General features: G+C 54.0%; 1 protein-coding gene across 6 annotated transcripts in view; it reads right to left on the bottom strand.

Moving 5' to 3' along the window:
- Positions 1–21579, bottom strand: part of RNF4 (ring finger protein 4) — a 32518-nt gene extending 10939 nt beyond the window's left edge. The window contains exons 1-5 of one of the 6 annotated variants that reach the window (XM_036260842.1): positions 21453–21579; positions 7106–7262; positions 5697–5981; positions 3266–3380; positions 1070–1149 (exon numbers count right to left, since the gene is read on the bottom strand). In XM_036260842.1, the coding sequence (XP_036116735.1) occupies positions 1070–1149; positions 3266–3305 (120 nt within the window). In that variant the 5' untranslated portion in view covers positions 3306–3380; positions 5697–5981; positions 7106–7262; positions 21453–21579. Of the gene's footprint in view, positions 1–1069; positions 1150–3265; positions 3381–5379; positions 5496–5696; positions 5982–7105; positions 7263–21452 lie in introns of those variants that run through there. The other 5 variants (XM_036260850.1, XM_036260813.1, XM_036260832.1 and 2 more) reach the window with 5 other exon arrangements.
- Between the last annotated feature and the right edge of the window lie 334 nt (positions 21580–21913).

Genomic DNA, 21913 nt, shown 5'->3' with positions numbered 1-21913 from the left:
CAGCTCAGCAGGCTCCAGCCCATCTCTGGGAAACTGCTGCCCCCTTTGGGAGCCAGCCGCCTGAGCCCTCTGATCGGCTGGACAGTCGGACAGCTTGGTGAGGGTGCTGCCTTTCCTTTGGAACAGGATGGGGACAGGACAACACAGACATGGACTCAGGGCAGATCTATGGATCTGCAGGACAGCCCCATCCTCACCCCTTTCTTTCCAAAGAAGGCTCACAGCTTCTCGGCACAACCCTACTCCGAAGTTCTCAAGTCATCAAGATAACCCAAGACCAGTGGGCCCCAAGGGGAGACTCAGCTACGAGCAACCCCACCAGCCCAAAAGTACCTGCTGCCTACCTGCCCAATGCCATCAAATGTCGCGGCCTCCGCAAACTGCACCCTGTACCCACAGGTGCTGAGGAGGTGTCCCGGGAAGAGGGCCTGGGGACTGACCAGACACCCCCACATCCTGACCAGCCCAGGTCGACCCATCGAGGGCCACACTCCCTGTCAGAGTCCAGACCTGGTGCCACAGGAAGGAGACACCAGCAGCCTCTCAGGCTCCACCTACCCTGGAGTCACAACACAATCGAGGCACCAGGCGGTAATGCCAGGTACCTGGACCCTCCGAGGCAGCTTCTCTGGGACCTGGCAGTGCTGAACAAGCATTCCCGTTCACCAGCCAGGAGCGCACACTGGCATTCACTGGGCACCACCCGGGCCAGGCGCTCAAGGCCAGCACCTCTTAGTCCTCACAACACCCTGCTGATCCCAGACGGCACATCCCACTCTACAAAGTGAATGAGCTGCCACCTGCTCGGGGCCACAGAGCTGGTGCAGTGTAGAGAGAAGAGCTTCCCGAACTTTGCCCAAAGGGATTCTGTGCCCACTGAGGGGAGGTCAAGGGCATACAGGTCTTCATCCACAGGCAACAAGTGACTTCCTTCAAACACCTATGTTGGGCTCATCACCAAATGCACAAGTCTCTTCAGCACAAACCTAAACTGTGACCCAGGCCTTCAGACCTCGGTGCTGGCCAGGGGCCCAGTCAAAAGGGGCCACCTCCCACGCTCAAGGCTTACCACGACAGAGTCGTTGTGCGTCAGGTCGACGACCACGGGCTCTAAAGATTCACAGGTGAGGTCCACAATTTCATCTCCAGCTTCAAAACAGAGCATTTTAACAACGTTAGGAGGGAAGGAAAGGCCTACGCTCGCACTTCATTGGTAAGATCACAACAGAGCCCAGGCTTCCCGCACAGCCCCGGACAGAAGGCAAAGAGCAGCGCTGCTCGGGGGACGGCCAGGGCGTGCCCTTCCAGAACGTTGACGAGTGGCAGCACAGGGCTGAGACGCACACCGCCGGGGAAGGGATGTCTGCACATATGTGGGCCTTCATCTCTGTGGCCTCACTGCACACGGCTCGACCTCTGTGCGCTCACCTACTCCTTCACAGGGGACAGGCAGTGACTTACGGGGAGGGGACCAGCACTGCTCAGCTCAGGGCCCTTCACTTTGGCACAGACGAGCCTGAAACCCCTGCTCCTCCCAGCAGCGGAAGCTGGCGGCTGCCACTTGGCCCCCAGACTTCCAGTCATCCTCGGTTCTGCACCTTCATCAGCTGTGTTTTCAATGGGCCTTGGGGATCCCCACACACCCAGTGGGTCAGGCCTGGCCCACAGCTGGTCTGAGCCCTAGGGCCGCTGCGGTGCCCACGTGAGCACAGGACGAGGCAGGAAAGAGTGCGTGCCCAGTGGCCCCTGGCACTGCCCCACATGAAGGGCAGAGCACAGCTCCAGCTCTATAAGCTGAGAGACTTATACTCATTTTCTTCTATTATTAATTTTTAATAGTATGAGGGTAGAATTTTTAAAAACAGTATTTGGCCCTGGCCGATTTGGCTCAGCGGTTAAAGTGTTGCTCCACAGACCAGAGTCCCGGGTTCAGTTCCCACTAAGGGCATGTACCTCACTTGTGATTTGTCCCCAGCCCTGGTTGGGGTCGTGTGGGTGGCAGCCACTCATGTCTTCTCTCATGTCGATGTTTCTCTCTCTCCCTCCCTTTCTCCCCCCCACTCTATCTGAAGATAAATGCAAAAATGTCCTCGGGTGAGGATTAAATAAATAAATAAATAAATAAATAACAGTATTTGTTTAATATTTGGAGGAAGTGACCTGTAATCTATTTAGCATGTTCAAGATTGTTTTCTTCTCTTGTATTAAGTGTCACAGGAATAAAAACCAAACTATATCAGAGATGTCCAATGTGACGCACACAAAACGACCCTGTTCTTCAGAAGAGCAGTCCGTGTACTTGTGCACCGTAAATGACAGAACCATTCATTCTTTGGCCTGTGTGCATACATTTTGCCTTTTGCAAAAATGAAGGCGACACTCCCATGGGCCACTAGTGCCTGTAGGGCAAGAAGTGCCCTGCCCTCCAGGAGACAGGAGTAGGAGCCCTGCACCAGCCTCCCCTGAGGAAGGGCAGGATGCAGACCCCAGGACGCCAGCTTTGGGGCAGTGGGCTGGGTGGGCCAGGGTCTCAGGCTCCAGGCTTTTTGTGACTCAGTTCAGAGTGGCACTGAAACCACAGACCGGTACTGCGAACCTCGCTACGCTAAAGGGCCCACGGAATGTATCTCAGACTAGGTGCTCTCTTTAAAGTCAGTTTTCGGGTATCAGAGTTATAAAAACCATCTTAGTAGATGCAGAGTCAAGAGACTCGGCCCAGGCCACTTGCCACCCCCTGAGCAGGCAGCAGGGAAATGTAGCCTGGCCTCTGCCCATACCAAGCTGCCCCAGCACAGGCAGCTCTGGCCACACGTCCGTCTTCTCGGGCAGTTTTCTGTCTTAATGACAAGGAGGAAAGCCGAGCTCCTCACACGGCCATGCAAGCTGGGACTGCTCTTCCAAACTCGGAGCGCGGGCCTGGAGCAGTCCCCGGGCCTGCTGCGCGTCCCGAAGGTGGCCGGCCCGGAGCAGCCAGCCCTGCTACACGCGGCAGTGCGCTGTCATGCAGGTGAGTGCGACTCTGCAGGGTGCAGAAAGACAAGGTCTAAGCCTGCCCATGTCCAGTATGTTCTACCTTATCAACTCATTTCAGCCTCAACAACTGTGCAGCAGGTACCATATTACCTGTTTCAGGTGAGGAAACTGAGGCCCTGTGGCTGGCAGGTGGCAGTGTTGAGCACCAACTGCTCCAGCGGGAATGGTCACCCACACCCACCCGTGCTGTACCATGCGACACCACGTGGTCACAGTGTCCTGGTGATCTTACCGCTTTCCACGAGCTCTATGGGTTCTGTTTCCAAGGCCATCTCAGGGGTGGAGGCTGCTTCCCGAGTTCGCTTCTGGGCTTGTCTAGAATTGACTGCCCCTCCACGACGCTTTCTCTGAAGGTATTGGGGGAAAGAAACAGTCACAGGAGCTCCTGACTGATGGGATTTCAGCAAGACGAACAAAAAAAGTCAGCGCAAAGGAAGGAGCAGGAAGCAGGGAGCAGACCTGAAGCTGGGGTCCTTCCAAAGCATGACTGTAGACACTGGACGTTTACAGAGACCATGCTGAACACAGCAAGCACAGACTCTAAGACTCTAAGTCCTGCCAGATGGGCACTCTGTCAAGGCACGTGACACACATTCAACCAAAGCCTCTGGTCTAGGCTAGCATTTGGCCGGGAACCCCTTCTTTTTTAAAAATTAAAATAAAAGTTTTTTTTAAAAAAACCGATTTCCGAGACAGGAACGGGGAGAGGGAAAACATCAACATGAGAGAGAAACATCAATCAGTTGCCTCCCACACGTGCCCCACACACGTGCCCCAACCAAGAATTGAACCTCCAACCTGGGAGTGTGCCCCGACCAGGGGATCAAACCCACCACCTTTTGGTGCACGGGAAGATGCTCCAACCAACTGAGCCCCCCAGCCAGGGTTGGGAACCACTTCCTTTAACCCGCGACAGGCCCACCTTCCTCGAATGTGCACCTGGCCTCAGAGCCGTTTGTTTTCAGCTCGCAGACCTTCGGTTTCCCCGTCTCCACCACTGTGGAGAGCAGGTCTCCCTTCGGGAAATCTGGCCTCCAACCATCACATGGTTTTCCCCTAATAATCACCAGCCTCCACAACTCAAAGAACCAGAGTTGCCAGGGCTACTGGGAGCCCTGCCTCGGAAGGCCTCTGCAGCCGACTCTGCCCGCCTTCCTTCCTCCATGCCCAGGAGCTGCCTCAGCATCTCTAACCTGGCCAGTCCTGAAAGGCAAGTCGACACTTTGTCCCCTGCAGCCTTCCTCAAAGTGACAGAACCTCCCGACTGAGCCTGCCACCTCACCGTCCCTATACAGCCCGGCCCCTGCACCCCCTGGGCCCTGTCCTGATCCTTGGGGCCCGGCCGGCTATGCCCCCCAACGGCTGGCTTGCAGCCACTCCTAACCGCCGGTAACTCCCTCACCGGCAGCAGCCTCGTGGAGCTGATGTGGGGCTCGATGACGTAATGATGAAGAGGTCATTACACCCAATGCCACACAAGCCATGCTGGGCACCCTGCCCCTGGGGCTGTGGAAGGACTGCTCACTGTCAGAGAGAACCTTACAAGACCCCGAGGCACCACCCCAAAGCTCAGCTCTCACTAGGCAAGAGAGAGGCCTGGTTCTGCATCCAGACAGCTACTCTGTCACGTGGCAGCTTGAGGAGCTGGGTTTAGCAACTTCCCATGGACCAAGGGGCAGGGACCATCGTCAGGGGGCCTGGAGGAAGAGACCTCAGTAGTTCAAGCCTCCAGTGAGGGGCGGCCCTGCCCCAAGGGGCCGACATTCAGCCCCGGTGAGGCTGCTGCCCATGTTTATGGGTTTCCCTAGCAGCCTCCAGATTACATAGAGCTCCTTTACTTTCACCCCTTCTCTCTGAAGTCGTCCTTATATCTTCCTCCTTCAAATCTTTCTCAGTAGACACTGCTAAACAGAACTCCTCATGTCCCATCGCAGCCACCCACGTGGATTCTGGTCCCCACCGAGTGAGGGAGCAGCCACCACAAGCCCTGGCCAAAGTGCAGGTGCTGGGCCTGACACCCTGTCATGGGCACTGTGGTCATGTGTCCCCAACCCCCCCCCCCCATAGCAGTTCCCTTCCTGGCTGCTCTCTGGGCCCCTCCATGCCTTTGACCTGGCCTTGTCCCAGCCTGCCTCCCCACCTTCACAGAGCCAATTCTTGCAGCTTTCAGAAGCCTACTCAAATGTCATATCCATCATGGGGACAGACCCCCCCACCCAGCCTGACCATCGAGGAACCTCCTCCAGCTGCACTCCCCAGGTTAGGAGGAGGTGGCTGTGAGGTCAGGGCCCAGTAGAGAAACTGTGGAGCATCTGGTGAAACTTCATACACTTGCCCTTCTCTGACCTCCTGTCGCTCATGGCTCCCTCCTTCCTGGTGGCAGAGCCCTCAGGGGTCCACGGCTCCCAGTTAAAAACGACCCTCTGGCCCTGGCAGGTTTGCTCAGCGGTTAGAGCGTCGGCCTGTGGTCCAGAGAGACCCGGGTTCAGTTCCCACTAAGGGCATGTACCTCGGTTAGTTTGTCCCCAGCCCTGGTTGGTCGTGCAGGTGGCAACCACTCGATGTGTCCCTTTCACATCGATGTTTCTCTCTCTCTCTCCCTCCCACTCTATCTGAACAAAATATGGAAAAATGTCCTTGGGTGAGGATAAAAAACAACGAACCTCTGAGCACCACCCCTACGTTATTCACCCCATTCTGTGGACATCTGAACCGACTTCACACACTCTCATAAAAGGCTACAGTGCTGCCTGTCCAGATCCTGCCTGAGCAAAGCATGGGCTCCAAGGGCAGGTACCAGACTTAGGACATGCACTTCCCATGGGCGAGATGCAACGGCGTAAGATGAGGGCAGGTGGGGGTCATGTGCGCTCTGACGGCAGGTCCAGGGAAACGAAGGTCCTTCCATGAGAACCCCGACAGTGGGCCTGCGGTGGTCAGGGGACAGGCTGGGAGGAAGGGAGGGCAGTGAGTGAAAGCTGAGGGCTTCCATCACTGCTCACCCAGAGCTGCTGTTCAACCTCATCCTGCCCCGCCCCCACCGCCCCTCTGGACCTGCAAGGAAAGCAGGCTGCTTCACATCTAGCCACCTGAAGTGAGCGTGGGGCTCCGAAAGCAGCTGTTTGGAGTTTAGATCATTAAAGCAACGCTGTCCAGGGAGTAAATGAGGGAGGATGACCTTTAGGCAACCTTCCCTGGAGTTCAAGGGGCTCCTGGTGACATCTGGGCTACACCACAGCAGAGCTGCCTCTGCCACCTGATGAAGCTCCTACAGCAGTTACATGACATACCGACTTTGGTCACTGAAGGTCAGAGAGCTCTAAGGATTCTTGCCTCTATGCACACACTGGACCCAGAACTACAGAGACAAGACACTGAGGGGAAAACGGAAACGGAGCTGTGGGCGAGGACAGGAACCAGGGCCCTGCCGCTCCAGGGGAGAAGGGGAGCTGGGCTGTGGGCGAGGACAGGAACCAGGGCCCTGCCGCTCCAGGGGAGAAGGGGAGCTGGGCTGTGGGCGAGGACAGGAACCAGGGCCCTGCCGCTCCAGGGGAGAAGGGGAGCTGGGCTGTGGGCGAGGACAGGAACCAGGGCCCTGCCGCTCCAGGACACAGCTGCTCTGGAGGCAGGGAATCCCACACCCCGGCCCCTACCCCTCGCCTGCCTTCAGAGCACCACACAGACACTGGCCCCCCTCAGACAAGCATGCTGCTCTAACTCCTGGAAGGTCCTAAACTGGGGTTACTTAATATGCCATGTGGAGTAAGGCGGTTGCTTAGCCTTGAAAAGAACTCCTCAGCTGACCCTGGCCAGTGGTTAGAGTGTTAGCCCACAGACTGAAGGGTGGCGCGTTAAATTCCCAGTCAAGGGCACATACCCGGGTGGCAGATTCAATCCCCAGCCCCGGGTGGGGTTGTGCAAGAGTAAGTCAATGTCTCTCTCTCACACTGATGTTTCTCTCCCCGCCAACCCCCTTCCACTCTATCTAAAAATTAATAGAAAAATATTCTTGGGTGAGGATTAACAACACAGATAAATAAATAAATAAAACTCCTGAGCTGATGAAACTCACCGTACTCATGGTACTCTCTGGCTGCAACCTAGAGGGAAGTGACCTGAACCAAGGTTTGCAGGAATGTCACCCGCTCTCAGCTGCTCATTCCTGCTGCGCAGTCATCCTCTGGCTAGGACAGGCATTCCGCCACACAGACTTCCTGTATCTTCAAGTCCTGAAAAACAAAAATATCCAGCTGATAAACACCACCACCTGCACCTTCAACTAAGCTTGGCTCCTGGTCACCGGTTCTGTCTGCCAGCTGGGGCCTCTGCTGAACACCATGCACCTAACCCAGGAAGCACGCACTCCTGCAGAACGCAGGCCGCTGATCCCCAAGCCTGGACCCTGCCCACCATCCTGGCTGCTGAACACTTGTGACAGCTGCTGGGAAAAGACAAGAATCAAACTGCCACACGGGACCTCACCAACTCTGAGCCCCGAGCCCCTGGTGGCACTGTCCTTCTCTGGAGGAGCCATTTAGTAGAGGAGACAATAGCCACCCACCCTGACTCACCCTGTGTGCCCAGCTGAGACTTCTGTTGCTGGCAATGGGTGAGTGGAGAAGAACCAAGAGTGTGGATGGGGTAACTGCAGAGAAAGGAGCAGAGGCCACTGGGGAAGGAGGGGCCCTGGGTTTCACTGGGAGGTGGCAGCCAACCACAGCCAATTCAATGTCAGGGAGGCAGTGGACAGGAGCAAATAAGCAAAAACATGAGCCTGGAGCATGGAGTCAAAGCAAGGAGAAGGCTCAGTCACCCAGTCCCTAGTGACAGTGCTCAGGACCAGAACAGTGGTTCTCGAACTTGAGCTGGCAGCAGGCTGACCAGGAGAGGCTCAGTAAACCCGGTTCGGATTCGGCAGCTCTGGGATGGGCTCACACCTGTGCACTTCTAACAAGGTCCACGGCAGTGCTGACGGTGCTGCTCCAGAGGCTGCCTCCCCAACAGGCCTCCCACCCCAGGTGCCCTGACCTACAGTCAACCTCTCTCTCGAAAATGCACAGCTGACCACAACGGCCTTTGCCCGGTCCCCATTAAGTCCTCACTCCTAAGTATGGCCTATGCAGACAAGCCGGCTTTGCAGCAGGCGCCTCCACGCCCCTCCTTGCGACCTTGGGCAAGGCACGGAACTTCTCTGGGCCATTTCCTCGCCCATGAAGCAAGACAGCACCCCCCTCCACCGCTGGGGGCACGACAGGGCCAGCACAGAGAGCACAGGGAGCAGGACACACGTTTCAAAGGCTGTGGGCTGACACCGCCACTGCCTTCCCCAGCAACCCCCACCGCTCCAGCCCTCTGCTCGAGCCCTAAGGTAATGCTCAGACTGAGTGGCTGCAGGCCCCCACCTCTCACGTGCCAGTATGGCTCCTGCTGGAGAATGCAGCAACATAAACCCAGCCACCTGCTCCCGACCTAACGGAGGCATGAGAGCTACGTTCGAGATTCGCAGGACATGGAGGCTGGAGAAGGCCTGTCCTGTAAAGGGACTGCCCGGCTAGCTGAGCCCTTCTCTAGTGCCCTGTGGACTGAGCTTGAGCCAGAGCCTAAGCCATGCTCTGCCCCTCAGTGTTTGGATGGGTAAGCTCTTCACTGTGTCCCTCTCTACAGAGACTTACTGGCAGGCCTCAGGCCGGCCCACACTTGCTCTCTCAATAGCACAAACTTTTCCCAAAGCAACACCTCACCTGGTGAGCCTTCCACTAGGCCTGGGGTTCAGGGCAGAGGTCCAGCCAGGACAAAGACAGTCCACCTGGTCTGCACAGAAGGGGGAGGCACCCAACAGCCCAGAAGGAGTCACAAGACGAGGCCCAGATCCGCCACAATTCCTGGAGTCTAACACATTAGTTCCTGAGCCAAGAAGTGTCCCACATCTGGGGAAAAGCCATCTATGCCAACAGTGTGGCTCAGAATCGGGAAGACTGGTTTACTTTTTAGGCTTGCAATGTGGTTGCTAAAGATGTGTCCTGTGACTGTCCCAAAGATGCCCCTACTCCTCAGCCTGCATGCCCTCCCTGCCCTCTGAAACCAGCCTCCTGCAACCCACCAGACGCAGTAAGACTGCTTCCCTGCAAGTTTCCTCTCTCCACTGTACCCCTCTTCCACAACCTCCCACGCCCAAGGCCCCACAAGTTTCCTCACTCTCTACAGTACCCCTTCCACAACCTCCTATGCCCAAGGCCCACAGCCAGGCATCCACTCTTTTTAATTCTCTTTACTGGTTTTTTTTTAGAGAGAGGAAGGGAGAGGGAGAGAGAGATAGAAACATCGATGAGAGAGAACATCGATTGGCTACCTCCTGCATGCCCCCCACTGGGGATCGGGCCCACAACCTGGGCATGTGTCCTGACGGGGAATCAAACCAGTGACCTTTTGGTGTGCGTTCGACGCTCAACCACTGAGCCACACCAGCTGGACAAGCACCCACTCTTTCACTCCAAATCTGTTTTTCTTTTGGGGACAGTTAAGGGCCAGTGGCCACAGGACACAGATGTTGGAAAACTAGCCTTAGAGAAATCTACCAAGGGGCTGGATCACACCAGGTGTAGTGAGAAGGGGCATTCCCAGCAGACCAGTGTGGGAACGAGGAAGGGCAGTGTGTGGGCAGAGAGGCCAGGGGTGGTGGAAAAGGCAGCCTTTGACAACTACAAAGGCTCCTGGTCATGCAGGTGACAGAGGCCATGGGAATAATAATGAAACTAACAAGCCAAACTTAGAGGTTACTTCTACTGTGTGCAAGGCGCCACGCTCTGCAAACACCGTCTCGCATAATCCTCCTAACACCCGAAAAGGAGGCAGGTGCCATACGGCCACCACCTCGCATGCAAGGGAGCTCAGGATGACCAGGGCAGAGGAACCTGCCTGAAGCCCACAGCCAGTATACATAAGAGCCTGGACGTAAACCAGGGCATCTGACATCAGAATACACCGGGCCATCAGATGTACCCACAACACTGGACCAGAGAAGGGAGAAAACAAGCAGGTGTTGAGGGCAGACAGGTCCAAAGGCAGCTGAAAGGCTCAGGAGAGAGAGCCGGGGAGGAGGTAGGGATGGCAGAACGTGTCAAGTCTAGGAGCCAGGTAGGGAGAAGAGCCATAAAGAGAACAAAACATCAGAAACAGCCCTGATCAGGTTTGCTCAGTGGTTAGAGCGTCAGCACTCGGACCAAAGGGTCATGGGTTTGATTCCCAGTCAAGGGAACGTACCTGGGTTGCAGGTTTGATCACGGGCCCTGGTTGGGGTTGTGCTGGAGACAACCAATGTGTCTTTTCTCACATTGATGTTTCTGTCTCCTCCTTCCTCCCATCCACTCTGTCTAGAAATTAACGGAAAAATGTCCTGGGCGAGGATCAACGAACGAACGAGCGTCAGAAAGGAAGCCTGAAGAACCTGGAGACACCAGCACGACAAAAGCGGGCTCCGGAGAAGCAGAAAACAGGTGGTGCCTGGGCTCGGATGAGGCCAACGAGCGGCTCCAGGAAGCTGGTTACTGGTGACCAAGCAGGCAGAGGCCCAACTGTACTGAGGGTCAAGCCAGGCTGCCTGGAGGAAGTGACCCGGAAGCTGCGCCCAAAGGTGTGGGGTTATTCCAGAAACAGCAGGTGGGAGGGGCACACAGAGGGCAGAGGATTTTCCAGACAAGTACCGTACTGTGCGGTGGGTGAGAGAGCCCAGGACGACAAGGTAACAGGTTCCCCTAACCCACACGCCAAGGGGACCATGGAGGTTTCACACAGAGGCCACGTTCAGACGTGCATCCAGAGATCGTGCCCCCCGTGCACTCTGAAGGCCGCTGGACCAAACAAGACAACACAGCCTGCCAGGAGACTTAGTGGCCCAGGCAGGACAGGGTTGTGCGGCTTGGAGGTGGTGGCAGAGTGTGAAAGACAGAGGTGATCGACTCGCTGGCACAGGGCATGGGTGGGGCTGGTGTTTCCTGTGTTGTTACTGATGTAACAGTCAGTCATCCTATCAGTGTGAGGGTGACACAGCACAGTATGACACTGGCACTCGCGTATCTGTGCAATGTACATGCGGACATGACTGTACCTGCAGGTCCACGTACATATGGTTAGGAGCTGGACTGTCACGGCACCTCACACCGATATCGGGGGGCCCCACCCCACACAGGCACAAGGAGCCCTCACACCATGCGGGGGCAGCTGAGACCGATAAACCACCCCTGAAAGTCAAGGCTAATTCCGCCATAAGCTCCACAGGTGCCCAGCAGTCCTGACTCCGAGGGCCCCGTGCACCCTCCTGCAGGGGACAGTGTGCAGACACATGGGGCTCTCACCCGGTGCTGCAATTACGAAGCAGCTGAGCGGTCTCCCATGCAGTTGGACGAGCTGGTCGGAACCACTCTGTCACGTTGGCTTGGTGACGGCAGGGAGAAGCCTAAACCCGAGTCTCCTCAGGGAAACGCCCATTTGTGGGCGGCCGATCAGGCACTGACTAGCTCATGGCTCCCCTTTAAACCATAACCAAAGGATCATTCTCAGGTTATTTTAAGTACTTCCATAAATGGAATTTCAAAAGTAGGATTACAGAACAGGTGTTAAAAAACAAGAATATTTTGCCTGGCTACTGTGGTTCAGTGGATGGAGCACCATCCCATGGACTGAGAGGTCCCAGTTTGATTCCCCGTCAGGGCACATGCCCGGGTTGCGGGTTCAGTCCCCAGTAGAGGGTGTGCAGGAGGCAGGTGATCGATAATTCTCCCTAGAAAAATTTAAAAAAAAAAAAGAGCCCTGGCTGGTTTGGCTCAGCGGTTGGAGCATCGGTCTGTCGACCGGAGAATCTTGGGTTCGGTTCCCGCTAAGGGCACGTACCTCGGTTACGGTTTGTCCTCAGCCCCGATTGGGGTCGTGTGGGTGGCAGCCAGTCGATGTGTCTCTGTCTCTCTCTTCTTCCCTCTCTCCCTCCTGCTCCATCTGAATATAAATGCAAAAATGTCCTCAGGTGAAAATAAAAAAAAAAAGGAAGAAGAAAACAAGCAAGAATATTTTGCCCTGGCTGGGTGGCTCAGTTGGTTGGAGCGTCATCCTGCACACCAAAAGGTTGTGGGTTCGATCCCCAGTCAGGGCATGTAGGAAAGGCAACTGATTGATGTTTCTGTCTGTCTCTCTTCTCTAAAAATCAATTAAAACAACAACAACAACATATCCTTGAGTGAGAATTAAGAAAAAAAACAAAGGAAAAGAATCTTTTTTAAAAAATGTTTTATTTATTTTTTTTTAGAGAGAGAAGAAGGAGATAGAACCACCGATGTGAGAGAGAAGCATTGATCGCCCGCCTCCTGCATGCCCCCTACTGAGGACTGAGCCCACACCCTGGGCATGTGCCCTCACTGGGAATCAAACCGGGACCTCTCAGTCCATGGGATGACGCTGAATCACTGAGCCACACTGGATGGGCAAAAAGCAAGAATATTCTGAAGACTGTTTTGTGTACTGCCCCAGTGCCCTTAGCAATGGGCCAATGCCCAGCACAGCTTGCCCTCCCAGGGTACTCAGCATGAGCACCTAAAGTTACAGTAATTTTTATTTCAGTTTCTTTCTTTTTTTTATCTTCACCGGAGGACATTTTTCCTTTTTTTTTTTTTTTTGTTCAGATAGAGTGGGAGGGAAAGAGAGGGAGAGAGAGAGAGAAACATCGACGTGAAAGGGACACATTGAGTGGCTGCCACCCGCACAACCCAACCAGGGCCGGGGACAAACTGCAACCGAGGTACATGCCCTTAGCGGGAACCGAACCTGGGTCTCTCCGGACCGCAGGCCAACGCTCCAACCGCTGAGCCAAACTGTCCAGGGCTATTCCAGTTTCTTAAATGGAACTTCATGCCATGGTCACATCAACAACCAGGCCTCTGTACTCAAGAAAAACGGGAGCACGATCTACAAAGGTGCAAACAGCCAGCGCCACACAGCCAGCAGCCTGAGCCTGGAGCCTCGGCTCTGCCATCTTTCACCATACAGGTTTCTTTTTCTCCTTTATTGATTTTACAGAGAAAGGAAGGGAGGGAGACAGAGACAGAAACATCGATGAGAGAGAACACTGACTGGCTGTCTCCTGTACGCCCCCCACTGGGGATTTGGCCCACAACCTGGCATGTGCCCTGTCTGGGAATCAAACCAGCAACCTCCTGGTGCAGGGTTGATACTCAACCACTGAGCCACACTGGCCGGGCAGCACTGCCATCCTTAATGTGGGAAACACCACTTACCCTGCAGCTGTTCTGTGGGACAGGGATGCTAAATGGAAGGGCTCAGTATGATTCTGAGCACCCTGGAGGCACCCCCATCACTGACGGACTCAACGAATATTCGCAGGTACTTTCTCTGGGTCAGGCACCGCTCCAGAAAGAGAGGGCGGACCTAGCAGAGACTCATGGAGCATATATTCTAAGTGGAAGACAATCAGTACAGTAAATTAAGCACTGAGCACGTATTGTGCAGAAGGACCAGAAACCGTGGCTCCCCTCACAAGGGTAAGAGCAAGGAACCCTCAACCCGGGAAGGAGGAACGAGGCCCCAGCGCTTCTCCCGGCACCGACTCCCAGAGGCGGCCAGCAGCCTCGCCCTGCTCTCCCCGGGTGTTTGCAGGGACCAAACAAACGAATGAGGCGAAACCAGAGGGCAGAGACTGCGCTTGGAGAGACAGGAGCTGGCCTTTCACAGGTTTACCTTATGACCTGAGGACACCACCAGCACCGACCAGCCAGTCTCAGGGGCCTGAAAGGAGGACCGGAGCCAAGGGCCTCGCCCTGCTCAGTGATTCGCCGCTCGCTCGGGAAACCCCTCCTTTTCCTCAAGGCCCACAGGGGCCTCCAGCTTCCACTAGAGACCAGCTGCCCGGGTACAGAGACGCCCTCCTGTCCGCAATCCAAGCCTCAAGGTGCAAGAGTCGAGAATGAGAACAAACTTTAGCTTTCCAAACAAAATCTATCAAAACAGGAGTACTGATAAAAATGAAAATAGTATTCAGCCTTAAAAAGAAATTTCTGATATATGCTGCAACATGGATAAACCTTAAAGACATTAGCTCAGTGCAGTAAGACATAAAAGGGCAAATACTGCAAAATTCCTCTTACATAAGGTACCAAGAGTCATCAAATCCAGAGAGAAAACAGAGTGGTGAGCCCTGGCCGGTTTGGCTCAGCGGTTAGAGCGTCGGCCTGCGGTCCGGAGAGACCCGGGTTCAGTTCCCGCTAAGGGCACGTACCTCGGTTGCGGTTTGTCCCCGGCCCTGGTTGGTCGTGCGGGTGGCAGCCACTCGATGTGTCCCTTTCACGTCAATGTTTCTCTCTCTTCCTCTCTCTCCCTCCCACTCTATCTGAACAAAAAATGGAAAAATGCCCTCGGGTGAGGATAAAAAAAAAAGTGATGAGTGCCAGCGACTGGGGGATTATGTTTAGTGAATACTGAGTTGGGTCTGGGAAGGATGAAAAAAAGCCCTGGAGCCCTGGCCAGTTTGGCTTCATGGTTAGAGCGTCGGCCTGTGGACCAAAGGGTTGCAGGTTCGATCCCCGGTCAAGAGCATGGTTCTGTGTTGCAGGTTCGATCCCGGCCCTAGTCGGGGTCATGCGGGAGGGCAATCTGCCAATGTCTCTCTCTCACATCAATGTGTCGTCCCCGCACCCCCCACTCTGTCTAAAACTCAGTGAAAAAATAGCCTCGGGTGAGGATTAACAATAACAAATCCTGGAGATGAATAGTGGTGATGGTTATCCAACAATATGGATTTACTTAATGCCACCAATGAACATCTAAAAGGGGTCAAATGGTCTTTTTGATGTTGTATTTTACCACAACAAAACCAACACTCCTTTTCTAGACATTCGAAGTGGACGGGCTCAGCCAAGCACTCAGAGACGCTCTGCAGTGGGCACAGCCCAGAGACATCTGGAAGGCATTGCCTGGAGTGGGGTCCTCGGCCCCCAGTGTCCTCGAGAGTCCAGGGCTCAAACACAGCCAAAGCCCAAGCCAACCGGGCTCCAGCTCTTCTTAAAACAGCTGCTCTCACAAACTTCTCCACAGCCTCTCGGGTGGGCCTGAAGAACCCCCAGCCCCCAATGCTAGGCCGACCCGTTTGTCAATGAAACCCCTGCAGCCCGGGGACACCTTCACTCTCTGACAGCCAGGTCCAACGCGATCAGACCAGTAACGGATTTGGAGGATCTCCGTAGCTGGGAGTGAGTGAAATTCGTCCTGGTCCCACAACTACTTCTCTGTGGAAGGGTTTCTCTGGGTCACCACAGAAGCCAAGCTGGGTGGCTTCTCCACCTCTCTGACCCTCAACTTTTAGTTTTCTTTCAGTCGTGGTGGCCTGAGATGGGGGGGGGGGGGCTAATGACAAAAATAAGGCAATTCCTGGGGGCCAGGAGCCGGGGCAATACAGTGGAACCCAAGGACCTGTCCCTCCAGGGCTGGAAAGATGCCAGAGGGCAACAGAGCACATCAACCTCAGGTGCCGAGGCCACGAGCAACTCCCCTCTTCCCAGGGCCAGGGCCACCGGAGCTACAGGGCTGAAAGGAGGGAGGCTGCCACAGCAGAGGGAGTCAGCTGGGAAGCTACTGAACCATGAACCTGGGACGGGGTGGGGTAGGGTATGTGTGTGAGAAATCTAGAACCTCTAAAAATAGCCAAGGTGCAGGCTCCCCCCTAGGGCTGGGGGAGTCCGAAGCTTGCAAATTAGATTCTTTGACTTATACCTACCAGGAGAAAGCAGCACCCCACAAGGGGAACCCCTTATTTGCATGGGGGGCTGGTCTTTCCCTCCCATTAGCAGGCAAGGGCACAGTGGGCTGGCTGGTAAACAGACGCAGGCTATGAAAGGGCTGGCCAACCCAAGTGTCCAGAGCACTATCTTAGCAGTGGGAGCCCACACCTGGGCCAGCAACCCATGCCCTCATCCTGCCGCTCTTCAACAGTCTGCCCAGGGAGTGAAGCACATCAATGTCCTTGGTTCCCAGCAGCTCCTACTAAGGGAGTGATGTAACTCTGACACAGGCAGAAAAGGCAGGGGAGAGCAGGAAGAACTTTAAGTGGGCCCAAGGAAGTTAAAAGGCTTCAGAGAGTAGCTAAAAAAACTCCCACTAAGTCCCCAAAAGATCTTACCCATGGCTTCATATCATTCAGCCAACCTCCCCTCCCTACCTTCCCGGCCTCATTTGCAATTACAGATATATGTGTTCTTAAGAATCACCAACCAATACAAAAAACCACAGGGCTTATGGGAAAAAATGGAATTAAAGGCACAACACTCAACAACATTGTCAATGACACATACACAGGTTAAACGGTCAAGAAACACATATACATAATGTCAATGCAAGAAACATTCAAACCTGTGAAGAATTTTTGTGAGTTTATTTGAGCCAAAACTGTCGACAATTTCCAGGAAGCAAAATCTCAATGGATTAAAATAATGCTCTGAAGAATGGCAGTTTTGTACCTTATTTTATACATTACAATCAAAAGTGGAGACGTAAGTGGGTTACATGAAATCCACTGGTGATAGATTACGGAGGCGGGAGAAAGCAAATCAGGGAAACCTCTGGGATTGGATGAAAAGTAAAATGATAGACACATACATCTTTTACATAGGTGGGAACAGACAGTTAACAGTCAACAATTAACTCAATAATAATGAGGGGATTTGTGGCTTCCAGAGTGGTGCCTGTGCTTTGAGGGATCTGGAAAAAGGAAAATTACTTTGACATTCCAAAGATATGTTATCGTAGATGCCAAAAGACAATAGAGGCTTAGTTAAGGTAAAGAGTGACTTTTGCGAGGGAAGATGCCGGCCTAGGACGTGAATATCTGCCATAAACTGCTTGAGGTTAAAACGTTTTAATTTCAGACCACCGTTTGTGGTTACTGTAGGTCTTTGAGTTTGCAAGGCCGCCACACAGGCCTTCCCTGAGCTTGTCAGGTTAGCATGTGGCCCCTTTTCGTCCACAACTACAACAACCATGGCATTTTACCAGGTAAAGCTGTAACACCAGGTGTGCACAGGCATGGCTCAGAGCACAGAATCAACATAGGTGCTGGAGGTGTGGACAGTCCGCGGCCTACATGTTTTGTGTTTACCAGTATTTCCCATACGTGAAATTAGGTACTGAAAACTCAAATCCCCATCATGTTCAAACGGTTCCCTAACATGTCAGTCCACTGGACCTACTTCATGTGTCCAAACAAGCATTTAAAGTGGAACTCAATACTTTACTCCAAGTACCATGATGTCAAGTCACCCACTCCTTGGCTCCCACTTTGGGGAACTCCAGCTCGTCCTTCAAGACTCACCTCAAGCCCTGGCCAGTTTGGCTCAGCGGTTTGGAGCGTCGGCCTGCGGACCAGAGAGTCCCGGGTTCGGTTCCCGCTCGGGGCACATAAGTAAATAAATAAAAATAAGCAACGTTTAAAAAAAAAAAAAAAAAAAAGACTCACCTCAAAACTGAGGCACCTCTCTCACTGCTGGTCCTGACCTGATATTGTAAACGTCTAAGTCGAATATTTTTCACAGCAGCCCGCCTCTTAGCGCAGCCCCATAGCACAAACATATTGGAGAAATAAATAATGACTTTTTTCTTTGAAATTAAATCATCAAGTTCATTAGATGCTTGAAAAAAATGGCAGAAACAAGAGATGGCAGACTGTTTCTGGGGGGTGGAGGTAGAGTAAAAACGTCACCACCAGGAAGCAAAGAGAGACTCAAAAACAAATGACCACCCTGGCAGGTTCAGCTCAGAGGTTAGAGCCTCGAACCAAAGAGTCGCAGGTTCAATTCCAGTCAAGGGCATGTGCCTTGGCTGTGGTTTTGTCCTTGGTCCTGGTTGTGGTTGTGTGGGAGGCGACGGATAGATGTGTCTCTCTCCTGTGGATGTTTCACTCTCTCTCTCTCCCCCTCCCCCTCCATCTGAAGGTAAATGGAAAAATATCCTTAGGAGAGGAGTGAAAAAAGAAAGAAAGCCCTGGCCGGTTTGGCTCAGCAGTTGGAGCTTGGGCCTGTGGACCAGAGAGTCCCGGGTTCAGTTTCCGCTAAGGGCACGTACCTCGGTTGCAGTTTGTCCCCAACCCTGGTTGGGTTGTGCGGGTGGCAAACATTCGATGTGTCCCTTTCACGTTGATGTTTCTCTCTCTCTCTCCCTCCCTCCCCACTCTATCTGAACCAAAAATGGAAAAATCTTCTCGGGTGAGGATAAAAAATAAAAATAAAAATAAAAATAAAAAAGACACTTATAGGGAAGAGAATCTTAATTCTGCAGCAGAACTACAACAATTTGGCTAAAACAGAGGTGAGGTGCTGCACACAAGAAATGTCCAGACCCAAGAACCACAGGCCCGGCTGAGCGGAAAAGGGAGGATCCCCAGGAACATGAACTACAGTCTTCAGGAAAACAATGCAATCACTGAAAATTAAGTTTTATGAGACTTTTTATATTCAGACCCCTCCTGGGTAAATGTTACTTCAAAAGAAAAAGAAACACACAGCCCCCACCGTAGGTTTTATTTTTACCGTATGAATCTACTAAAACACTGGTCCTGTGCCCCCCCCCCCCCCCCCCCAAGGCAGACCGATGCTGGAGGCTGCAGTTCCGACGCTACTACGTAGGTCTGTGTGACCTTGAGCAACTGACTGACCTCCCTATGCTTCAGGACATGTAAACAGATCTCTCAACCCCCTGGCAGGCCGGATCTGTAAGAGATGGACGTGGTAGAGACTGCTCACTAGTAGACACGATTGCATCACCTCCTAGAGTAAACCCCACACAACCAAGCCACATTCCTACCACAAAGAACTGCAATCACGATTGCAAAACAGAAAGGCGTTATCAGTTAATCCTGTCCTTTAGCAGACATTCTTCCACTTTAAATCTGTGCATAGCAAATAAATCTATACCAGCCAACTTATTCAGCTATCTGGAGGCTGGGTATACCAGGAGACCATGTGGTTTAAAACGAGTACTCCAGGAGAGCCTATCATCACAATTTCTCTTTTGTACAGCAGGCTACTAATGTTCCTCCTTTTGAAACCTTTTTAGGCTTTTCCTACCCTGCATGATATGGTATTCTATGAATGTGCAGTTCCATTCACACCTGGAAAAAACACTTGCAGCCCTGGCTGGTGTGGCTCAGTTGGTTGGGCGTCATCCCATACATCAGAAGGTTGCTGGTTTGATTCCTGGTCAGGGCACAGGGCCGGGTTGCAAGCTTGATCCCTGGAAGGGGGCATGTGGGAGGCAGCCAATCAATGCTTTACTCTCTTTCTCTCCCTTCCTCTCTCTCTAAATTCAATAAAAATATTAAGCTCACCTCCATCTCATCTCAACCCCTTGTCTCCTCACACTTGGACTCTGACCTCAGCATCCGGGCCCTGGGCCCTCCTCCTCAGAAAGGATACTTCCAAATGCCTTGCTTTAAACTCCCAAAGTGCTACTGGGAAGCAAGCTATATGGGAAAAAACAGTCAGAAGAGCAGAGATATGAATTATATCTCAGTAGGCGTCAACCCTGTAATGTTCTACAGGAGCCACCTTATCCTCCATAGATACCTAACTCGGGGGCTGCGAAAGAAGTAGTCGATCATTTCAAAGCAAGATAATGGAACCACACACAGAACACACCAAGCCATTTTTATCCAGCACACAAACCAATAAGCATACCTGTGCATATTTTCACTGAGTAGCAGTACCTTCATCTTCTCCAGAAATCGGTGGGGGTAGAAACCACTGGATGTGGACTTTGCTAACAGCCTTTCGGTGAAGAGCAGCCTGGTCCAAGCTACTCTTCTCTTCCCTAACTGGTCCCGAGGCCCCTGGTCTTGCCCACCTCTACACCACCTTTCTCTCCGAAGACTTATCTAACCCTGTTACTTCCCTGCTTAGAACTCAGATACATTCTGAATTCCTTAATGAGGAAGCACACCAAACACCTTTTGTGACCTGGTTCCCAGTACCCTTCCAGTCCCATCTCTTAACAATATGGACTGCAACCTCAGGCAACTCTTCTCTTTCCCCACCCTCACCGCTCAGCCCCACGAGGGCCTGTGCAAGGCTTATTTTGTTCACTGCTGTCCCTCAAGCAGAAAGTCTGGCACACAGAAGACCTCACACGTGTGCTAATATTAAGGAGTATTCAAAGGGGGCGAAAAAAATCTTTGAATCAGAGTGGGAAGCTCAAGTTCAGGCAATACAAAAAGGCAGCAACACATCTTTCTACTTGAAGGCACCCATTTCACCTGAAACTCGTAGATAAAACAGAAGCCAGCATGTCTCCGCACCCATTTAAAAAACAAAACAAAACCGGAAAAAACAAACCAACAAAAATGCCTTCACTGTCTTCTTTCATTTCCAGGCGTCCCCAAACTCCTGGTCACCGAACTGGAAGGCCTGGTCCTGCCGTCAGGAAAGCGAAGTCCTGGACGTGCTCTGCTAGCACCCAGCTGGCCGTGCGACCCTGGGCAGCCTTGCTGGGCTGCAGGGCTGAGACCCTCAGTCTGGCTCCGAGGACTCGCCGCAGAGGCAGAACAAAGATACGACTGCGAACGTCGACAGGCACAGACAAGGATAAGACAAAAGCGCAACCCCCATAAAAACGGCCACGGGGAGCTCCAGGCTGCTCCAGGGTCTGAGCTCTACCCCTACATCGACGGGTCAGGGTGGAGGGTGGCATTCACCGAGTTCTAGCTCTCGGGTCCCGAGCCTGGCGTGAGACCCTGATTAACCTTCAGGCACCTGTTTACAGGCAGCCCAGGGGCGGGCCCCCGCCGCAGCAGTCACGGGTTCCACCAACGACCGGAAGCTGAGTATTTACGAAGCTCTGGTCCCAGATGGGCACCCCCAGGGCCGGGCCCCGCCCGTCCCAAGCCCAGAGGAGGCTCCGCCACGAGGTCCAAGCGGACCCACAGGCCCACAACTGCGGGGGTTCAGCGCGAGCACACAAAGGAGGCGGCGTCAACAGGGTACAAAAACCCTGCCCAGGTCTCCCCCGAACAGCCACAGCCCCGCACCCTGGGCCGCCCTGCCCGACTCTCCGAGTGACCTTCGAAGCGTCCCTCCCCCGATCAGCCTCAGTTTCCCCGGTTATGCTACTAACTGAGCGCAGCCGGCCACCGCCCGCCGGAGCAGCCGAGACCCAGGGCGAGGCCTCCCCACGTCTGTTGCCCGCGTCGACCCGGGCTCGTGCAGCCGCGCGGACGGCGAGGCGGGCGAGGAGGCCCGCGGTCCCGGGGGAGGCCCGGCCTGGCTTCGAGGCGGCTCCTGGGCCGCGGCGCTGAGGCTTCTGCAGGCCGCGAAGCCGCCCGAACCCCGTCTCTGCCCGGCCCTGGCTTGCTGCTCCCTCCCCGCGAAGCCTGGCTTTACTTGGGCTGGTTTGGTCTGGCGAGGGCCGACGCCTTCGAGCTAGAAGCACCTTCGGAAGCTGCAGCGGAGAAGCACTCCAGCCAGACGCGCCGCCTCAACAGCGACCCACTTCCGCTCCGGAGGCCTTGGCTCCGCCCCTGGCGTTTCCATTGGCTGCCCGCCGCCTCTACTCCCGCGTTCTACGGGTCGGGAGGGTGTATTTTCAATTCTATTGGCTTGGACAACCGTCTGTTACCGCTTTGAAACGCGGCATTTTCCGGCCCCGCTCAGTCTCGCGAGCTCAAGCTCCCACCTCCTCGCGAGAGACGCGGCCAGTGCCCTCGCTCGCCCGCAAGGCCTCTCGGGAGTTGTGGTCCGCGGAATAAAACCACCAGCGGGCAACGCAAAGCCGGTGTCAGTGCAGCCCGGCCCGACCGCAGCCTTAATCCCCGCCCGGTTCCACCCCGCTCTCGGCCTCAGTT

This window comes from Molossus molossus, unplaced genomic scaffold, assembly GCF_014108415.1.
Source record: "Molossus molossus isolate mMolMol1 unplaced genomic scaffold, mMolMol1.p scaffold_m16_p_1, whole genome shotgun sequence".
Lineage (NCBI taxonomy): Eukaryota > Metazoa > Chordata > Mammalia > Chiroptera > Molossidae > Molossus > Molossus molossus.
This window is presented reverse-complemented; position numbering and strand designations above follow the sequence as displayed.